Source organism: Cottoperca gobio, chromosome 1 (assembly GCF_900634415.1).
Source record: "Cottoperca gobio chromosome 1, fCotGob3.1, whole genome shotgun sequence".
NCBI lineage: Eukaryota > Metazoa > Chordata > Actinopteri > Perciformes > Bovichtidae > Cottoperca > Cottoperca gobio.
This window is the reverse complement of record NC_041355.1, coordinates 26,176,346-26,197,359: the sequence shown is the minus strand read 5'-3', so window position 1 is coordinate 26,197,359 and position 21,014 is coordinate 26,176,346. Positions and strand designations below refer to the sequence as shown.

At 41.2% G+C, this 21,014-nt stretch overlaps 2 protein-coding genes across 8 annotated transcripts; one reads left to right on the top strand and one right to left on the bottom strand.

Annotated features, from left to right (window-relative positions):
* Positions 1 to 872: 872 nt before the first annotated feature.
* Positions 873 to 4,216, bottom strand: LOC115008374 (uncharacterized). Of its 2 annotated transcripts, none has more exons than XM_029431953.1 (5): positions 4,095 to 4,216; positions 3,625 to 3,784; positions 3,183 to 3,296; positions 1,731 to 2,361; positions 873 to 1,149 (listed from the first exon to the last, which is right to left on the bottom strand). In XM_029431953.1, exons 2-5 carry the CDS (start codon positions 3,769 to 3,771, stop codon positions 944 to 946), a joined length of 1,098 nt encoding a protein of 365 aa, XP_029287813.1. In that variant the 5' UTR covers positions 3,772 to 3,784; positions 4,095 to 4,216; the 3' UTR covers positions 873 to 943. The 2 variants fall into 2 exon arrangements, with proteins under 2 accessions (XP_029287813.1, XP_029287822.1); XM_029431962.1 differs by having other exon boundaries at positions 3,625 to 3,778; positions 4,095 to 4,209.
* patl1 (PAT1 homolog 1, processing body mRNA decay factor) lies at positions 4,169 to 17,689 on the top strand. Of its 6 annotated transcripts, none has more exons than XM_029431924.1 (22): positions 4,169 to 4,296; positions 6,362 to 6,467; positions 7,402 to 7,608; positions 7,746 to 8,009; positions 8,411 to 8,499; positions 8,674 to 8,754; positions 9,982 to 10,182; positions 10,430 to 10,531; positions 11,387 to 11,473; positions 12,223 to 12,443; positions 12,658 to 12,802; positions 12,934 to 13,051; positions 13,145 to 13,242; positions 13,762 to 13,821; positions 13,941 to 14,086; positions 14,251 to 14,410; positions 14,656 to 14,781; positions 15,874 to 15,965; positions 16,151 to 16,300; positions 16,520 to 16,537; positions 16,700 to 16,820; positions 17,442 to 17,689. In XM_029431924.1, exons 1-21 carry the CDS (start codon positions 4,282 to 4,284, stop codon positions 16,758 to 16,760), a joined length of 2,547 nt encoding a protein of 848 aa, XP_029287784.1. In that variant the 5' UTR covers positions 4,169 to 4,281; the 3' UTR covers positions 16,761 to 16,820; positions 17,442 to 17,689. The 6 variants fall into 6 exon arrangements, with proteins under 6 accessions (XP_029287784.1, XP_029287800.1, XP_029287777.1 ...); XM_029431917.1 differs by having other exon boundaries at positions 4,174 to 4,296; positions 10,430 to 10,561; positions 17,482 to 17,689; XM_029431899.1 differs by having other exon boundaries at positions 4,174 to 4,296; positions 10,430 to 10,561.
* The last annotated feature ends 3,325 nt before the right edge of the window (positions 17,690 to 21,014 follow it).

Here is a 21,014-nt window from a genome sequence, read left to right as displayed (position 1 = left end):
TCAAATGTTTAAAAAAAGGATGAATCCAGGATGATGTAATAAAAAAGGCTTCCTGGTGTTAAAAGACAGATCCTGATCAAAGATGACGCCAAGATTCCTTATGGTGGTGCTGGAGGCCAAATTAATGCCATCCAGAAATGTCATTAGAAAATGCGTTTCGGAGGCGTTTAGGGCCAAGTATAATAACTTCAGTTTTGTCTGTGTTTAACATCAAAAAGTTGCTAGACATCCAAGTTTTTATGTCCTTAAGGCATGCTTGAAGTTTAGCCAATTGATTGGTTTCGTCTGGTTTAATTGATAGATATAATTTCATAATCATCCGCATAGAAATGAAAGTTTATAGAGTGGTTCCTTATAATATTGCCCAAAGGAAGCATATATAAGGGGAATAGAATCGGTCCAAGTACAGAACCCTGTGGAACTCCAAGACTGACTTTGGCTGTCATGGAGGATTTATCGTTAACAAGTACAAATTGAGATCGCTCAGATAAATAGGACTTGAACCAGCTTAGTGCGGTTCCTTTTATGCCAACACAATGTTCCAGTCTCTGTAGTAGAATGTCATGATCAACAGTGTCGAAAGCAGCACTGAGGTCTAGCAAGACAAGAACAGAGACACGTCCTTTGTCTGATGCCAATAGAAGGTCATTGGTAACTTTCACCAGTGCTATGATGAACTCTAAATTCAGATTGAAAAACCTCAAATTATTGTTTGTTTGTTTATCACTGTTATATGTTATATTATCATTCTCTGGTCCTGTACCTTTCAGCATTCATCAAAATATTTCAAATTTAAGTATTGCATCATTTCAATTCTTAATTCATTTCCAGTTCAACTTACAATGATATAATGAGTTTTAAAAATATTAGTATTTCAGTCTTTACATTTTAATCATTGTATGATGTCTTCATGTTGGACCAAAAATACATTCTCCCTAAAATCCTAGTACACATAATCTAGCAGGATATGATATTGGTAACTTGGAGTCCTCCATGGCAACATCCTGAGGATGTTTTCATTTAAGTCCAACTTCCACCGGCTCCTCAGCCAGCTTAAACTTTTGGCTGTCAAGTAGAGCATTCCAGCAATGAGGAGAATCTTGACGAAGCTGCCACCACCTTCCTTCCCTTTCTTGACTTCATCAAAATCTAGAGACAGAAATGTACAAATGTTCAAGCAGCAGTATTTCCTGCATTAAATAAGATGGTCACTAAGAGCACACGAATTATGGTTTGTTCAACGACATGACACGGCAGGTTCTCTCAAATGATCCAAACATATAGATAAAGTATGCACAAATTAGTTTCTTTTGGTTTACATTTGGACTATTTCTTCAGCATAAAGAAGTTCCTGTGACTGCGTGTTCTGTGCATTATCCACAGTAAATGGGACATTTTTACTGGAAAGACACGTAGTTGTTTTTTACATGTCATTATTTAATGCTCTGGGTAACACAAATAACATTGCTGTAAAGTCTAGAAGTAGCATTGTCGATTTCTGCTTGTAAACACACAGCATTGAAAGTTGGCCCCTCCTCCCTGAAAGAACCGAGGCAGCAATAAATCAGAAGAATAAATGTTATTTTTGTTTGTGGATAATCCACAGAAACAACTAGAGTTTAGAGAACAGAAATATCTAATGTGTTAACTGGGATTCAAAATGTCATTTTATTGAGGCTCATGTGTAAATAATCCCACTGTAGAAAAGCAAATGTTGACTGCAGCTTTACCTTTATAAAGCTTCTCCCTCCCGGACTGCCAATAACTTGTCCTCAAAGCTCTTGGTCTCTTGTTGGCTTTCCGCTTCCTGTATTTAAGTTGCACTTCACTGTTGCAAGCCATAAATCGGCTGTTGTGTGAGGTAACGTTGACAATGTATTGCACTTGCTGGTCATAGCTGAATGGCTCTCCATTGACATCTAGTTGCTGGTTGAAGCTATCACGCTGTGTTCTTGCTGTAGATCCACTGTATGTAATGTTGAACATTTGCTGGGCTGAAGGTTGTAGGTAGTGAATCTCTTCCATATTATTAGCCTGAACCACCTGCATATCTCCCCAGTAGCCTGTCTGGGTGAGAAAGGCGGTGAGATCTAGCTGCGGGCTCTGCAAGGCTTGAATCAGTTCAGGGTGGATTTCAAAAGTCCTTGCAGTACTGAAGCTCCCAAAGGCAGCTCCGTCATGCTCAGTGACATACACTGTCTCCACCACCCTGGTTCTGACCTGGTAACGGACGATAATGCGGTCTATATTGTTATTACCAAAGTTCCCATCCAAATCATAATTTTCCCTCACATATGTGGGGAGGTTTGCAGAAGCTGGGTAGGTTTCTGTGTTCAGGTTGCCAACTTCAAAGTACACAACCTAGAGAGAGACATGGATAGAGGGATAGAGAGAGTGATTTACAGCTGTATTTGAATGAGATGGCTGGTAGAAAATAAAGGTAGGCTAGTGGACTGTGGCATAGAATACGGGTGGATGGATAAGAATTTAGGTTAAAAAGAAAACAAAAAATGGTAACTCTAGCTATTAAGTATGGCACATCAAAAAGTTGTAGGACAAAAATAAATAAATAAATAAATAGAGACCATTTTGTGATGGGATAATGTTAGAAAACACCAAATCGGGCCAGGGGCATGACGTGGGCAGCGCCACCTGGAAAAGTACTCAAAACCTCTTCTGTGGTAGTTCTCCCAGCTATGGGCTGCCACATGTGGTAAAAAGATTGGTCAAAATCGAAGTCGCAGAGGTTTCTGAAGCTTATTGAAGCTAATGGTTGAGTTTTTATTCTATCATTTCTGTAAATTGGACCTATATGAGTTTGTTTTAAGCCATTGTTATGCACTTAAATGATTTCACCTATTTGAAGTTAATGTACTTGCAAGATTCTCATGATTGTTTGCACTTATTGTAAGTGGCTTTGGACAAAAGCGTCAGCTAAAGGTAATGTAATGTAATATTTATATATCCTGAATTATTTATTCACTTGTGAAGGTCAGGCTCCAAAAACACTTGATGCGACACTTCTGATAATACAACTTGATAGCACTCTATCCTGAGACTCTACCTGACTGTAAGGTGATACCTTCTCCAGAGACACAGAAGACATTATACACTTGTTTTCACAGGAACTCTAAGTGAAATGCCTTTATAACGAAAGAAAACAAACAAACCATATTACATACCGGTCTCTTACTCTTGCGCTTTCTGGGCCTGTTCATCACAGGCAGAAGTTCTTCAATATTGCCAAACAGGTGGAAGCCATAGAAACCTCTCTCTGGTAGACAACCTGACACCAGCTGCAGCAACAGAATCTGGCCACTTTACATACTTATAGCCTACACATTAATTTAATAGGATATGATCAATATTACTGCAGTCACATTACCCATAGTTCGTCTTGAAATATATTGTAGCCTTGGTGTGACCTCATATTGTATGGGCCACAACTGAATATAGGCTACATATAATCTCAAATAATATTATGGGGTTTCTGAAGTGGTTAACCAACGTGTGTACTGTAACTTTGCTTCTCAAAACAGTGTAAGACAAAGATAGGAAATAAATCAACATACTACAAGCATAAACATTGCATACTATTCAACGTGTTATCTAATCTAATGTTACCTGCATGATGACCACACAGTTATTGAGTTCACAGGTCACACAGTGGTTGGCAAACCAAAACAGGAGCTGAAGGCCATGTCGTGGAAAAGGACAGCCAAACCCTGAATTCATCAGGTGCTCTATAGTGCAGAGCTGCCATTGAACCATAGTGGGGCTAAGGCTGACAAGCAAGCGCAAGCGCACGCGCACACACGCACACACGCACACACACACACACACACACACACACACACACACACACACACACACACACAAATAATTATGGCAAGTTATCTGCAAGATGGTAAGAGAGGTTAGGTGGAGAACATTGTATTTTCCAAATTAAAGCTTTGCGATCAAAGTATTTTCTTACGAAAAAAAATGTTTTCAATTGAATGTAGGCTAATTAATAGCCTACATCAATGTGTACAACGACTGAGGATGTAAATGACATAATAAAGAATAAAATAATATGGTCCAGTTTTGTTTACCGTTCCTGCAGTTGTCTGGTACTGGTAAGCTACTTCATAGCTTCTTCATAGCTTCATAGCTCCAAATGCGTGCTCGATCACGTCGTCCCACAATGCACGTTCAAGTGGACGTCCCTGCTGCCTGCGTCATTTGCGCGCCGCCTCGCTCCCTGCCGATGTACTTCTTTTCCCGAAAGCCTGAAGATAGATGTTTCGATTTCAGGTTAGTATTGTACCCCAAGACCCATGTGGCCTTTTCCTGATGATATTGCCATATGTTTCACAGAGATCTGGTAATAATCACAGACAGTGTGCAATTTATATGGTGAATGTTGTCTATTGTTTATGCGACTGCCAAATCCAATGCGGTTGGCGGCCTGTGAAGCAGCCCGCTTGCCTGGTGACATGAGCCAGAGGGAATGTGAGCGCTCCCTTCCAATGGTGACACTATTGTTTCATAAATTAATCTCAGTTATGAAAGGCCAACGTTTGACAATTCTAAGCTGTGGTTTAAAAGTAACATTAGTTGGTTTAGGAGCAGCAGTTTTACATCGACGTGGGTCATGCGTGATATAACGTCAGCACTAGCATTGTGGCTAATTGCTTCTCTTGCTACCTACAGGGTGTCGGAGAACAAGTGTCGCGTTCTATTTATTCATATTATTTAAACTTGGTAGTTCAAATGGGAGCTGCTAAGTGGTATACTTAAATGTACAACCTAAATGTACATGTCTCTATGCTGTGATGTTAGAAACCACGCTCTGTCCCTGCTATGAATGTAAACGAATAATGTTACTAGTGTAGCTGGACTAGTCTTGACTCAAACTGGATTATCTCTCAACTCAGTTTTCACTTTCTAAAATTAATTTAGCACATTTGACCTCCTGTAGTGCCATGATAATAAACGTTTTTTCATGCTAAGCCAAGTTAGATATTTTTGGCACCTATGGTTAATTATGTCATTTAGTTAAATTATTCTCCTAAACTCATAGCCACCAGTTTGGACTAAATTTTAAATCGTCACTTATCACTATTGTGTATGTGGCATTAGCAGCAGCAAATTGATGGTTAATTTTGCAGTTGAAGCCAAGATGTCCATACACTTTTATAGTGTAATGTTGCACAGGGAGTCATGTTCATTTACTATTTTTTATATTTTAAGAAACACAGAGGCAAGCTGACAAATCTGAGAAATGGCTAATGCACAGTATTAATCACCTATATTGTAATGCAGTAAACCACCAGTTTCGTTATAAATTGACCCTCTTTAAACCTACAGGTTTACTCAAGTGGCATCATGTCTGATGACTTGTAATTCCTTCCCCTAAATGCTGCTCACAGTGACCAGTTTTCTGTACAGCCCTGCATCTCTCCCTCTCCTGTCAGTAGGTGTGGGGCAGGCAGGAAAACGCTGAAAGTTAATATAATACAACCCACTTAGCTTTATATATTTATATTCTTGTAAATAGATACTAATTCATAAATAGTTTTATATAAATACATAGTGATGGTATTATATTGTTGACTAGGCCTAGAGTATACAGTATAGAATATGTTCTCTAATATGTATGAACATGCAATTGAATTTTCCATTAAAGGAAAGTTACATAAATGTTTATGTCGTCAATTTTAGTTTTTAGAAAGACAAACAGAATTGGCTGGTCAGACTTAAAAAATCTGCCACGAAAAGCAGACACACACACACACACACACACACACACACGCATAATGGTGATCAGCTCTACATGTGATTTAGAAAACAGCACAGGAGCAGTATCACGCTTCTGGTCTGAACAATTTCCCTCGTGCGACAATTGACATTGCGTTGCTTCCGCTACCAGTGTGAACCTGGTGTAAGTCTTGTACTACAGCCTTACGTTTCAATTGAAGAATGTATGTCACTATCTGCCAGTTGATCCAAAAAAAAATATCTTATGGGCTGATACAATTTAAGTACCTTGACAAAGAATTGAAAATATATTATTGTTTATCAAACTGGTAGAGGCATATGGGCGACCACCCAAAGGATTGATTTAACTAAATTACTGCTGTGTTTTGAGAAGCTTAGCCACACTTTTGTGTGCTACTTCCTGTTCTATCTATCTATCTATATATATATATATATATAAACACACACACACACCTACCTACCTACCTACCTACCTACCTACCTACCTATGTGTGCATTGACTCACATGTATAATCCCCACTCCTTGTCCTGCCTCCTCCAAACTTTCCTTTAACTCTGTTCCTTGTCCCTTCATCTGTCTTCCCTGATGTCTTTGTAGTCCCTGGATGAAGACTGTACGTTGGAGGAGGAAGATGAGGGACAGATAGAAGAGGAAGATGGAATTGATCAGTTCAACGACGACACCTTTGGAGCTGGGGCCATCGGTGAGTCATGAGTAAAATATATTTTAAATGTTTTAACAATAAATCACTTTTAATTCAGGGTGTGGACAATTAATGCTCCAACACTCATTTATTTAGGAAATTGTATTGGAGTTCAGTTTAACAGAAGTCACACACACACACACATGGCCAATTAAAAAACGCAGACCAGATTGCCGTGAAGCTATAAAATATGTAGTGTTTTGAGTACTTATTGGTTTGCTGTTGGTTATATTTTTTCTAAAAACAGTTGGCCCTGCACCCACAAGTGTAACTTGCATCTGAATACAACATGTTCACACTGGTTCTTTGGGATTGTCATAGGGTATTAGATTTTTTTAAATACCAAAAAGTAGTTAAAAAAAACTACTGATGCCAGTAAAGGTAGTGCTGTCAGTGAGTGGATGTGTGGGAAGTTTCATGTGCTGGTGAGAATATTGATAAAGGAATCAAATGAAGCACAGGAAGAGAGTTCCTGAGAGTACTATGGTGGCAGTTGAGTGACTGGAAGCATTGCTCCGAGTCAGCCCAAGTGGACGTCCCCGCCGACCAATTACATGTACCTGTAACAGAAGGCAAACAATAAAGAAATGACTTCCCCAAAGCTCTGTTCTCATGCTGTTTCCAGGTTTCCTCCTTGAATTTGTTAGTTTATGGATAGAAAGGAGCACAATCCCTGATCTGACAAACAAGCAGACAAGGCACAACCTAACAGGGAATCACAATGGTGATGAAGTATTGCGTCTGTGGATGTTCTTTATTGTTGTTGGTCACCATCATTAAACACTACATCACCACTATGGTTGTGAAATTATTTTTTAAAACAATTGGTAAATGTTATAAGCAAAGAAAATGCACATTGGGCTCTAGAACTATATGTAAGATTGCACAACACCCATATAACAAACAATCACTGTCTGCTCCTCTCCTCTTCCAGATGACGACTGGCAGGAAGAACACAAACGCCTCGCTGGGCTTGATAGGACCGGGCTAGGAGCGGGGCTGGGGTTAGGAGGAGGGGGGATGGGAGGAGAATCAGATTTAGGAGGAGCCATTAACTCCACCCATCTCCATTCCTCTGCGGGCCATCTCCCCCTTCCATCTTCCCTCAAATTCTCATCTTCCTCCGGACTGCCTCTACCAGGTCAGTGATGTAATTAAAGGAGCGCAGCTGGCATCGAGACTGACTCAGGAATCCTGTTCCTTTCTCTGCGAGATTAATCTGCAGTCTTCCTTACTTAACTGGGGATTTTGTTGAATTTGGGGAAACTGTTTTTTCAGATATGGAGGATCGAGGAGGGGGTGGTGGCTTGGCAGAGTCTCTGGCCAGACTCATCCTGGAGGCTGACCCGGCCATTGCTGGGGTCGGAGCAGCCGAGAGACCTGGTCCGTCCTCCAGCTCTTCAGGATCTAGCCTCTCCCCTCTGCAGGGCCTGGAACGACCCAGAGTCCTACCGCAGCCCTCATGCATTCCACATCTCACTCAATCACACCAGCTTCCCCATCACCCCCAGCACCAGCTGCCTCCTGGGCCCTCCATCTCAGGTCAGAATAAGTTCCTTTTTCCTTTTTTTTGTATTGGTGACATCAACTACCACTCAGATAGCCAACTTAACCATCGGCAATCACGTAACTAATAATAATATTTATTTTGTAAATTGAAGGCTTTTTTTTTTTGGTATTTTTTGCCTTTTTTTATTTGTAGTACAGCTGAATATAAACAGGAAAGGGATATAGGGGGGTGACATTCAGCAAAGGGTCGTATTTGAACATGGGCCTTAGTACATGGGTCTCCTGCTCTATCATGTCTGGGTTTTGGTGGTTGGTGTTTTGCTATAAATGTACCTTCAGACACAGCAACCTTTCTTCAGCTACTTTGTGACAATGTGGTTTACCCTGCCGTATATGTTTTTCATTCAAATCGGCTGTACTCTTTACAACTCCAGGCCTTCCTCCTGGCACCTCTCCCATGTCCATGCTCAGCTACCAACAGCAGCAGCACATGCTGCGCAGAGGGACTGCTCCTATGGCCCAGGTTTGAGTTATTAAACCTTTTGGGAATTAAGATTAAAATTATTTGGTGGATTTGAGTTAATACTGTCAAATAAAATAATATTTTGTATAACGCAGTAATGTTTAATTAAACTTTGTTTGTGTAAATTATTTTTGATTCTGTACCCTTAAATTAGATTTCTCTCATTATCTCTAGATGAACTCTCACAGTATCTGGGAGAACAGTATGGGTTTTGGGCCAGTCAGTGTGACCCCCACACTGGTTACACACATGGAGGTGAGAGACACTCATTTAAAACACTGATTATCCATCTCTAGTTGACCTGCTTCTCCTCAGCTTACATGTGTGTTCATGGCAACATGCAGAGCCATGCCTGGGGAATGGCTTATGAAAATGCATAGGCTATAACTAAAAACACAGATTAAATAAATGACTCTAATAGGACATTTGCCAATAGACATTTGTTAGTTACCTTCACTTTGGGTTTTACACATCACTAAACAGTAAGGTTGAAAATGCTACACGCTTCTGCATTGCTAAATTATTGCATGATGGCCACCTTCTAAATCAGGGGTGTCAAACTCAATCACAGAGAGAGCCAAAATGAAAAACTGGGACTACGTCGAGGGCCAAACACGGTCCACATTTATTGAACAGGATAGACATATTGGATAAAGATATGGAACATATTTAGGTAGGCTACATCCTCCGAGTATGCACATGTCAGAGCCAGATGTTTGGAATCTTTTCTTAGCTGCCAGTTTAATGTTTGGGGTTCTGTGGAAACCCTCAGTGAGTGAAGGTGTGCATCAGTGAGACGACTCCTGTGTGGGTTTTTGTTCATCTTCATCACAGAGAAAAGTGTGGGGGCATTGTATTCACAACTTGCATTGAACAGCTGCTCTTCTATTAAATAAACTACACGCTTATGTTATGTATTTCATTTCTGTGCACGTTTCAGTGTTTACTGTGTTGCTTTGCACATTCACATTCTCTCTGTTTTGCAAAGGGCGGGGCTCTGCTCCTGAGACACACACACACAGACACACAGGTGGGCCATGAGTTTGACACCTGTGATCTAAATCAATGTACCTGTAATAATTATTGTGTAATATGATGGGGATGTCAATAACTGGAAAAATGTATTCCTTCAACTCAGTTTTCAGACTTTAGCACAGTTCATGCAATTTAACAAAAAACAAAAGCCTCTGCAGTCGTATCTGGCTTCAGTAGTTACAAAAACAGTTAAAAGCCAGTTGATATTCAATTGTATGACGTAATTTATGGCACAAATTAGAAACAATCTTTTTCAAATATTAATCAAACTTTTCTCTTCCACTGTCTAAAAGTGATGTCCATTACAAGATGTACTGACTGTATATACACAAGTGTTTCTCTAAATTGCATACAGTAGGCTCAGTGTGGAAAGCGCTTAACCAAGCTGATTATTTTGGACAGGTCCTCTGTGTTTACTAATATTTTATTCACCATCTTCCTCTTCAGGATAGTCCACTAATGTCTATAATCAAGGAGGTGGGCCTTCCTAAACGAGCTCCTCAGGGTAGGAATGATGAAGCACGGGATTTGTCAGAGAGGGTCCCACCTCCACGCTCTTCTTCCCCTGTGATCGGCTCCCCACCAGTGAGGGCAGTGCCTATTGGGACCCCACCCAAACAGCCAATGAGCCATGCTCTGAATCATCAGGTGAATAACAGACAACCTCTATCTCATTCTTCAGTGCTTCCTTACTAATATTTTTCTTCCATCATCCCCCCTCAAATGAACATTAAATCTCACGTCTCAAAGAAGCCCCCATTATTGTTGCTGTATATCAATCTGGAATGATATAGTACATTCAATAGAGCGTCTACCTCAGTTTTTATACTTTTATACTACGACTGGAGATCCTAAAGTCAGAAATGTTCTGTGTGTGTGTGTGTGTGTTTTGTAGATCCACCATCCCACGGCGGTTCATGTGAGAGCCCCGATCCAGCACAGATACCCTCCTCCTTTCCCTGAGCGTGTGTCACCCAACACCCTCCTCAACTTAGCTGTGAGTTTCTCCTCCCCTCAGCTTTTCCAGGCTAGTATGCATTAAATTAAAAAACGTTCCGGGTTGCTTTGAAGTTTAATGGCACAAAACAAGTCAACAAATGAGTGTTTCTGTGATTTTATCCATGACCAGCTTGAACATTGGTTCTGCCAACCTATTTTGTTAAAGTTATGGATTGTATTTTATAGCATGGGGTGTCCTGATTTGCAGTCTGTTTTGCAGTCCTACATAAGAAGGCCGTCATTAATAAATAAATGTATATATTTTATTTATTTATTTATTATAAAAGTTGCTGTTTTACTGGTGGGTTAAATGCCAAACTATCTTTGCTAGGATCGGTAACTTCTTGGAGTCTCCACTGGTTACATGGCAACATTACATGTAACATGGCGGTATTATTGTACCGCACAGCCCCCCTTTCTCACATATGTACATACGCTATATTGTTTTTTGTTTTTGTTTTAACCTAATTGTATATAGTACTCTTTTTTTATATTGAATATTTCTTATTTGACTGCTGAGCTAACACATTTCATTGTACCGTTGACCCTGTGTTCACCTACATAATGACAAATAAAACTTAACTTAAACTGGTCTCAGTCAAGAACTACTTCTCCCCGGAAAACATCAAATAGTAAACGGTAAATGGTTATGTTAAAGCATAAACCAAATAAGGTATAACATGTTGATAAGTGAGCTTTAGAGTTGCTGGTAGTTGGATCTTTTTAGAGAGCAAATAAGCGTATTTCCCAAAATGTTGAACTTTTTCTTTAAGGTGTAAAGAAGAGCGAGACACACCAACCTCCATTTTCAGCTTTCAGGGATATGAAGTTTCTTTGTGCTCTTTTTGTTCAGAACTCCCCGCTGTGCTGCGGTCCGTTCCCTCCCGGAGTTGGTCCTGTCCTGTCTCAGATTCAACGGGCCCAGCTGCTCAACTCTCAGGTTGGCACCATATACACTGTCTTTTGCATTGATGGATGGATACCACAACAGTGTTGGTGGTAATTGTACACAACAGCATGGTTGCTCAGTTACATTGCAAAGAAAGAACAAATAGACACCAAAACACACAAAAAAGGGAAATGCATGAATGTGAAAAATATGAACAGTTATATTATGTTACAACCCTGCTAATGGGTAGGCTAATACCTTGAAAATAAAATAAATGTAAGGATTTCTCCTGAGAAACAAAAATATTTGAAAATAATAATCTTATTGGAGACAATGCACAAAACATTTGAGGATGATGATGGAGTAGGATGTTGTTGTTTGACTTCATTACTACTGACATTTGATAAATGTGAATGTTTTCTGTCCTAGCTGTACTGTTTTTTCAGAAATACTGAATATAATAATAATAATAATAATAATAATAATAATAATAATATGTATGCAGCCCAGCTTTGCTCAAAGACTATAAACGAGAGACGGCATCATCAGAAATGCGAAAAAAAAGTAAATCCTAAATACAAATTGACTGTAAACTGGTTTGGGTTTATTCAGACTTATGACATTATGTGAACCGGTCAACCAAACTATGGGGGCAGAACTTTGCGAGTGAAAAGACGTTCTCAGAGGAGTAACGCTCTCGCTCTCTGCTCCCTCTCTGTCTCCCTCGCTCTCGCCCTCTCTCTATCTCTCTCTCTCTCTATCGCTCTCTGTCTCTCTCTCTCTCCCTCCCTCCCCCACAGGTGGCTGGTTTTCCTCGCGGTGGTCCAGCAGCTCCTTTGTTACCAGGCGGTGGTGGTTTCAGGCCGTTCTTCGGGGGCCCTCCTCCTCCACTTGGTCACAGAATGGGCCCGCCGCCCCCTCATTGCCCCCCTAACCACACGCCACCCATCCGACACAACACCACCCACCTCCACCCACAGCACCGGCGCATGCTCACCCAACGCATGCAGAACCGGGGAGGGTAAGTGAGTCTGTATGATTGTGTACATATGAACAATAGGAGAGCTGCAAGAATACAAAGCACTGCGGTCCTGTATCACTAACGAACAACATTACCCTAAACGCATCCCTGAGCAGGTTACTCAGTTTACACTGCAAATGGCGTTTGCCTTTCAGTTACATTCCAAAGGCCACTGGGTCGACCATATCATCTTTGTGGCTTTGCCTCCCTGTAGGGAACATGGCAGAACTGGAGGGGACCGGCGCAGCAGGGACCCCTACAGTAATCTTATGAGTCAGAAAGAGAAGGAATGGGTAACCAAGATCCAGATGATGCAGCTGCAAAGTACTGACCCTTACCTGGATGACTACTACTATCAGGTCGGTTTCTATTAACAGTAGTTCGCTGCATTCATGTAGGGGGCTGAAAATACCTGGCCCTTTTTTAATGGTTGCCTTGATTTGGTTGGGTGTTCATGTTCTTCATTGACCTGTTTGTTTGTGTGTGTTAGAACTACTATGAAAAGATGGAGAAGCGTCAGGAAAGAGAGAGAGACAGCAGCAAGAAGGAACACACCACTAAACTGATCACTCCACAGGTGGCTAAGGTCGAACATACCTACAGACCAGGTAACTGACAAGAGAACACACCACAATATTATCTGCACGCTGCACACATGATACTGTGACCTTTAGGGAATGTTGACTTGTGTTTGTCAACAGTTCAGTTTGCAGGCTCTCTGGGTAAGCTGACGGTCTCCAGCGTCAACAACCCTCGCAAGATGATTGATGCCGTGGTGACAACCCGCACAGACGACGAGGTCTGTTTGCATGATTCATTGTTTCTTTTTTAGTCTACACAATTTTCTCTTCAGTCAGATGTTTCTACAGCATAATTTCCTGAAGATGCGGTTTCCTATAAGACAAAGCAAAGGGGTTCAATTGAACAGTAGAAGTATGGTGTAGGAGAGATTCAGTGTTTACAAATGAATACTTCCTGAAGCTGCTTCACAGTAACAGCCACAAACATTCTCTTTCGCTGTGGAGGCAGCTGCAGGAGGTGCTGAGTTTGTCTGGCTTTGGTCTGATGGACAGAAAAGCCAGTCAGCTGCCTGGTGATTGGTTAGTGGTCAGTATGTGTTTTTGTGTGGTTCAGTGTTACAGGCACCATTATCTAAAATAAGTGCTGACATACCGTTTCTATTTTGCGCTGCTCTTTCTTTAATATTTCTTGTTTTCTTAATTCTGTACCCGTTTCTCAATCAGTGCTACTTGAAGTATTCTTTCTGTTGTGTTTTGAAGTCTTATTGGTTAGTTTGCCTGCCTGTCTGCCTTCCCAGGAGAAAAGAGAGAAGCAGGTTTGGAATAAGAGGCGGCAGATCCTCTACACTGTGGAGAAGGTAAGAAGAGGACGGCTGTCCATGTCGAGCACATGTTTAAACTGCAGGAAACACTCGTGGATCCTTAATACGCCTGTGTGACGCTTTTCTCTGTCCCTCCGTCTACCTCTGTCCTCCAGATGTACAGTTTACTGCTGGAGGTTCAAGACTTTGAAAAACGTTTTGTCCAGGCGCCAGAGGAGGACAGGGAGGTTCTTCTGGAGCAGCATAAAAGCAACACTGTGCAGCTGTGCAACTCTCTGAGGGAGAAGGAGTGGGATGACAGGTAGGAGGGGCATAGATTAAATGAAACGCACCTTGCAATCCTTGTTCTTAAGTCAGTACAACTTCAAAGTGCGTACAAAACCGCATGTAAGACAATAATAATAATAATAATAATAAGATATGCCCATCTACACACTAATGATCTTTTCTCTTCCTCTTGATAAGAGTGAGTGATGAGCAGTGTGTTATGATCATGTCAGTGAGGAAGGGCAAGCGGCTCATCTCCAGACTCCTCCCCTTCCTGCCCTCACCCCAGTCCGCCGCCGTTGTTATGGCGATTTCCCGCAACCTTCCTGCCCTGGCCAAGAAGGACAAGCAGGACCAGGTAACCTTTTTCACACACAAACCCCAGGTCTTTTAAGAGAACAGCTCTGTTTTCCTACTTGTATCTTCAATCATATTGGCTAGATGTCATCGATCCTCACTATGTAGTAAGGATGTCACGAGAGCCGATACTTCGGTACAAAGTCGATGACCCAGTTAGACCCAGTGCAGTAAACGATGAAATGCTCAGAGCTTCAGAGCTGCTCGCACGTTGTTTTCATCCACTGTCCCTGCCCTCCTGTTCAGGTGCTGTGCTGGTTAGTGGAGCCAGTTTCTGCAGTGATCCTGTCATTGTCCAGCTCTGCCCTTACAGACTTGCTCCAGGAGCTTCAGGGAAATGAGGGCCAACTGGCCACAGTACTACACAACAAGGTACGCACACCATGCAGACTGATATGAAATGTAAAGTAACTCATTACAATCACAACAAACGTGACCCTCTGGTCAGACTGCTAAATTATGTTCTTGCTTCAACATATTTTCAACTAAGACTGAGGATGATATGACCTCAAAGGATAAGGCTGTCTTCTATATGTATCTACTCGCAGTAGTGTTTGTGTATCCAAAGCCTAATATCTTATTCTTCCTCGTATGTGCCGTAGAGCTCCGCTGTTAAATGTTGAACGACTATTTAAACCCATGAATACCTTTTCCCCTAATCGCTCTTCCCTAAATAGCCCATAATGATAAAGTGAAACAAATGTATTAAAGTGATATTACATTGACACAAGTATTCAGAATCAGCTTTAATGGCCAAGTAAGTTTTTACACATACAAGGAATTTGACTCTGGTATTTTGTTGGTTTTAATGTTCACATAAATAAGCAAAATGGCTAAAGACGGGACAACATAAACATAAGAAACATTTCACTACTGTGTACAGATATATAAAGACCCTTCACTAAAAACTTAGTTGCCATGGTAATCGACGTCTTCATCAGTATTCCAGCAGGTTTCTTTCTATATATTATTATATATGCATTACCCCAGAAAGTGTGAAATAAGCGTGCGTTGGTGCGTGTGTACAGGGTTCCCTCTGATCCTTAAAAGGTTGCATGAATTCATAAATCAAAAGATAGGGAATTTATTTGTAATAAAATGTCTTGAATCAATCTTTCAAAAGTCTTAAAAATGCTAAGACATTAGAAGTAGGATCTTATGAATCCTTTTTTTCTGACATTGCAATTTAAAATGTCAAAATATTTTAAATCTATTTTAAAAAATAATGGACTAAATGCCTTTCGCATTAACGTCACCCAGATAAATAAAGCTGCACCAACAACTCAAGTGTTACATTTCTTTCAACATTTGAAGTAGATCATCCTTACTTTTGATATGTTACAATAAAACGGAAAGTGATGTCATTAATTGCTAAATTAATGACATCACTTACTGGTTTATTGTAACATAAAACATAACAACCAAACGCACTCGCATTTAACTCACCGCTGAATGTTTGTCTAGTTTGGTGTGACACTGCTGTATCTGATCCTGAGTGAAGGAGAGAGGATGCAAAGCTCCGACTCCAACTGTCAACTCATGGACGACAATCGATGGTAAGCTGTTTGAGTCATTCCAAACATGTTTGTTTCGTGACACAAAACACTGGCATCAGTTATGTTCTATTCTCTCTCGCCTTCTCGTCACACCTGCACTTTGTCGCATCTTTCAGTATCTCGCTTTTGCTTTGCTCTTCTGTGTGTTTGCCATTAATCCACACTGACCTTCTCTTTCCGTCTAGGACTGAGTTGGTGTTTTCAGTGACCAGGGAGTTGCTCAGCGTCCCCGCCTCATCCCTCTCTCCTCCCCTCTTCACCCCTCCTAACTTGCTCTCCCTCTTCTCACGCTACGTCGATCGGCAAAGGCTGGAGGTGTTACAGGACAAGCTACAGTAAGTTACAAAATCTGACTTGTTGCATTGGTTGGACAAACTAGCACAAAGAGTACAAGCTGGTTGTACTGAAAACAGCCTGAAGGGTCTGTAATAAGTTTGCATACAGTTCATGTCAGAGTAAAGCGCAAAGATGAATCGGGAGCAACTTAAGTGAAGATGTTCTTTCATTGTTACACAAGTATGAAAAACTAATAGTTTGTTCTTTGCCTTTCTCAGGATCTCTTCTTTGTCCAGGTAGAAGTTACAACAGACATCAACACAAGTGTGTGTGTGTGTGTGTGTGTGTGCGTGTGTGTGCGCGCGTGTGTGTGTATGTTGCATTTTTAATATCTTGTTTACGATTATGCCTGTGATGAACCTTCAAATTAAAAAGCATTTCTATTTCTCGTGTTTCAGTCCAATCTTAGAAGGCTTGAACCAGGCACTGTGTAACACAACTTTAAGTACTCACCTGTAACTGTCAGACTCCCGATGGACAGAACAAAAATGGATCACAATCAATGCAGCAGAACCAGAGGTGTATTTTTGTTTATTCTTTAAATCTTGTCATACTCTTTAATAATGAATATAGCATCAGAGTACTTGATCTCTCATACTTTACTTTGTTTAAAAAAAAAAGAAAAAATAATGTTTTTTGTTTGTTTTTTAAAGCCACAGAATGTTTGTAGCGCTCCGTTAGACATATGATCCATCTTCAGGGGGCTCGCATAAAAAGAAATACTACAGTACAATTTCATGAAAGTAAATACTTTGTCTATATTATATCTGTGTAATTCTGAAGAGTTTTTGAATTTGCAACAATGAAATACTTCAAACACACTGCTCAGTTGTGTGTGTGGTAAACGACCCTGTTCAGAGGACTGAAACAGGAATTCTACTGTTAAAGTCCATGACATTTGCAATTAAATAATTAGTTTTACATAGCAGCCACAGTTTCTGCACAGGACATGCACCGAGTAATGAGTAGGCTCTAAGGCGATGCAAGGTTCCTTTTATTAGAATAGCACATTTCATACACAATGGCATAAAATAAAAAACTGAAACAACCTTCACATTAAGTTTGCATTAATAACACTGTTAGTTTCTGTTTTTGTCCCAGCGTCTGCAGTTAATACATTTAATTCTAATGATTATTAAGGGTGATGGTGAGATGTGTCTCTGCCTGTCTTTACCACGAGGACCATTCAGGTTGTGCCAGTCCAGCTTCATGTCCTGCCTGCTGCCCCCTGATGTCCTGAAGAGACAGCACAGAGACTTATTTTACATTTGGAGGAAAATGAATGCTTTCCGTCTGCTTTTTAACAGTTCATGTTGTAGCACATCTGATGCAATCTGGCAATGTATTCCAGGAGGAAAGACAATAAAAACAAAAAGCTGCTTATCAAACTTCAGATTTAATGCTTGGAACAACCACTAGATAACTAAGGGGGCTGAAGAATATGGACACTGAACAATGGGGATGAACACCGCAGACGCCACTGAGAAGGAAGATCATTCACCACTTTCACACTCTGTGGACTGAAAGGCCCTGATGGCACACTAAAATAATAAGTATGTGGGCTGACACCTCTTTTCTACTAGATTAATATTTAGAGACTAGAGCAAGGTTGGTTTAACCACAGCCGTCAAGTGGGTGTGGAAGAATCTGACAGAGGAAAATTTCACTTAAAAGAAATGAATCTTTACTTGAGCTTCAGAAGCAAACAATGACTGGTGAGCGTGTTCACACAGCATGTAGGGCACCGTTCTTACAGTGCTTCTCTGACTAATGCACGTCTTCACCAGACCAAAAGGCAAGTTGAATTCTTGATGAGACAATTTACACGTTAATGTTACTTAAGTTGCGATTGTAAAGGCAAAAGACAAATTGAGTTCCTTTTCATTTGGGAAAAATGCCAGTTGTAAGTGACAAATGATCTTTAAAAGGTTTAGCTGGTCGGGGGTGGAGGAGGCAGGTGGTGGCTTTAGAAAGTTTCTAAGCTAAGATTCAACATATGAATACTATACACTGCAGATTTGACAGGTGTAGCTGAAGATAAGGAACTCATTTTGTATAAATTAATCTCATCAATATTTTTGCTTTTTTTTTTAACAGACTTGTTTTGGGGTAAGTTTGGCTACAGTGTCAATAAGAAATCTAGGATTGTGTTTACTGTTACTCATTAAATGAGAGAAATATGCTGCTTTGGCATTGATACGCACTGATTCTATGCGAGGTAGTGTCCTGCATGGAGGCACTTGTTTCATTATTAACCCACGGTGTAGACCTCTTTGTATTCTTTTGGTAGAAATAGTTGTGTTTAGTGTCGTGTGTTATTTCACAAAAGACTTGCTGCAGTGAAAGGAGCCAGGACCACAGGAAGTCACTCCCCAAGTGGAGTTGAAGTTGACGGACCAATGTGTAAGCTTTTGTTGGTAAACAAACATGTTAAGCACCAAGCTCTAAGAAGGACAAAGGTCTGTTCCACGGAATAACCAATCATCATTTGAATGTTTGTCCACCTTGTTTACTGAGACTTGTTATTGCCTCACCTTTGCAGGTCACCTCCACAACAGAGGAGGAAAACCAGAGCTTTACAGCTCCACACTCCAGTAGTGCAGACTCTGATCCATCACAGTCAGAGAAAAATCGCCACACAGGTGTCTTGTTGAGAAGATCAATTTGTTTGGTTGAAATAGCAGAACCACAGCCCAGCTGTCGACACACCACAGTAGCATGCTTCAGGTCCCAGACTGTGGACTCTGCACTCAGCAGTCTCGACTCGTTCTCATGGTACACCACCAGTCTGCCGGCACAGGGTTCACTGTCGTCATCTCTGAGCACTCCATCGTCCAACATGACATCTATAGACTCTAGCCAGGGATAAGCAGGTATATTTATACAAGTAGGAAGTCATATCTAAGAATGAATTATTATATTGCTGTATTTTATAATACATGTTTTGTGCAATGTCTGTATAATCTATGCAGAAATTGTACACAATTCAATTACCTACCTTGGACAATGAGAGAGTTGCTCTGGCTCTCAGAAGAGAAGTTATGATTGAAAACAAAGTTGTGATAAACACAACTGTAGTTCCCTTGGTGGGCCATTCCTGCAGCAGTAAACTTGAAGTGGGCAGAGTGATTGACAGCTGGTAGGGTGTAGCTGTGGGTTTGGTTGAAGCCAGTGAAGATGAGGCTGAAGTGACCTCCAGGGTACTGTGGCTCCACAGAGCAGTTGACAGAGAAGCTGTAGCCATCGAAGAGCAGCACACCCTGCTGCTGGTCGTCAGAGGGCCCACTCATAGAGAAAACAGGCTTTTTAGGCCGAAGCAGGACGTCTGCAGGCAAAGACGTAAACTGAGGATGTGACAAAAAAACTAATGCAAATGTACGTTTATAAATGTAGGATATCAATGGGGAGCTCGTTCCACCATTTTGGAGCCAGGATAGCAAGTGGGCAAGTGCGATAGCAAGCAACTCGCAGTAAGGGAGGACCAAGCCAATTGGCCGATGCAGAGCAAAGTGAGCGAACTGGGGTGTGTGGTTTGAACATGGCCTGGATGTAGGAAGCTCTGAGGTACCCCAGTGGTGAGTTGACAGGGGTCCGACAGAGCCCCTCTCCAAGTTACCCTGTAGGTGCGGTCCTTTAGGTAGGATACGAGCAGGGAGAGAGCAGAGCCTGAGACTGCCAGTTCTTGGAGGGTGTAGAGGAGGACCTGGTGGTTCACTGTGTCAAACGCAGCAGAAAGGTCCAGAAGGATGACAACAGAGGAGAGGGAGGCTGCTCTAGCAGCGTGAAGTTCCTCAGTGACAGCGAGGAGGGCAGTCTCAGTTGAGTGTCCTGCCTTGAAACCGATATGAATTTAGTGTAGCTGTCAATCCTCATGATTGTTTGCACTAATTGTAAGTCGCTTTGGACAAAAGCGTCAGCTAAATGAACTGTAATGTAATGTGAACAGCTGGATACCAGAAGAGCAGCCTTTCCTATAATAAAAGCATTAATAACAGTATAATTTCATCAAATATGAGTGTGCAAATCATCATCAGTTAAATGTAACAATAAAACTGCTGCTATTCTCACCTGAGCAGATCACTTCAACAGTGGAAGAAGAAGTCCACTTCTTCACTGACCCACAGTCCATCAGTGCATGTTCAGTGCCATCACAGTCAGAATAAAAGTGCCATGCAGGCAGAGGTTCGGTCAAGTTGTGGACTTCACTGGTTGAAACCGTGGGGCCGCAGTTGAGCTGTCTGCACACCACAGCTGCCTCCTGGAGACTCCAGGAGTGCCGGACGCTCACTGGTCTCCACTCTTTCTGATACTTCACCTGCAGTCTACCAGCACAGCGGCTCTCTCCATTCACCAACAGAACATTGTCGAGCTCTGCAATCCACAAGTCACAAGCTATGTACAATAACTCAAAACCTGTGATAATTCAAGAATACAGAAGCTTTTGATCAGATATATATATATTTTTTAAAAGAATAAAAAAGGCTTAAGGTTAGATTTCACCTCACTAGTCTACGGATGTCTCAAAATGTCCCAATTAACTATTGAGAACAGTCAGTAGTCAGGATGTTAAAAGCTATAACTTGGGAATTAACTGGTTACTTTGTCTGCTGCATTGATAAACTCAGGCTTACCTTTTACAGTGAGAGACACAGTCATTGGCTTCGAGAACATTTCAGAATTGAAATTATAGTTGTAATCACATTGATAGATCCC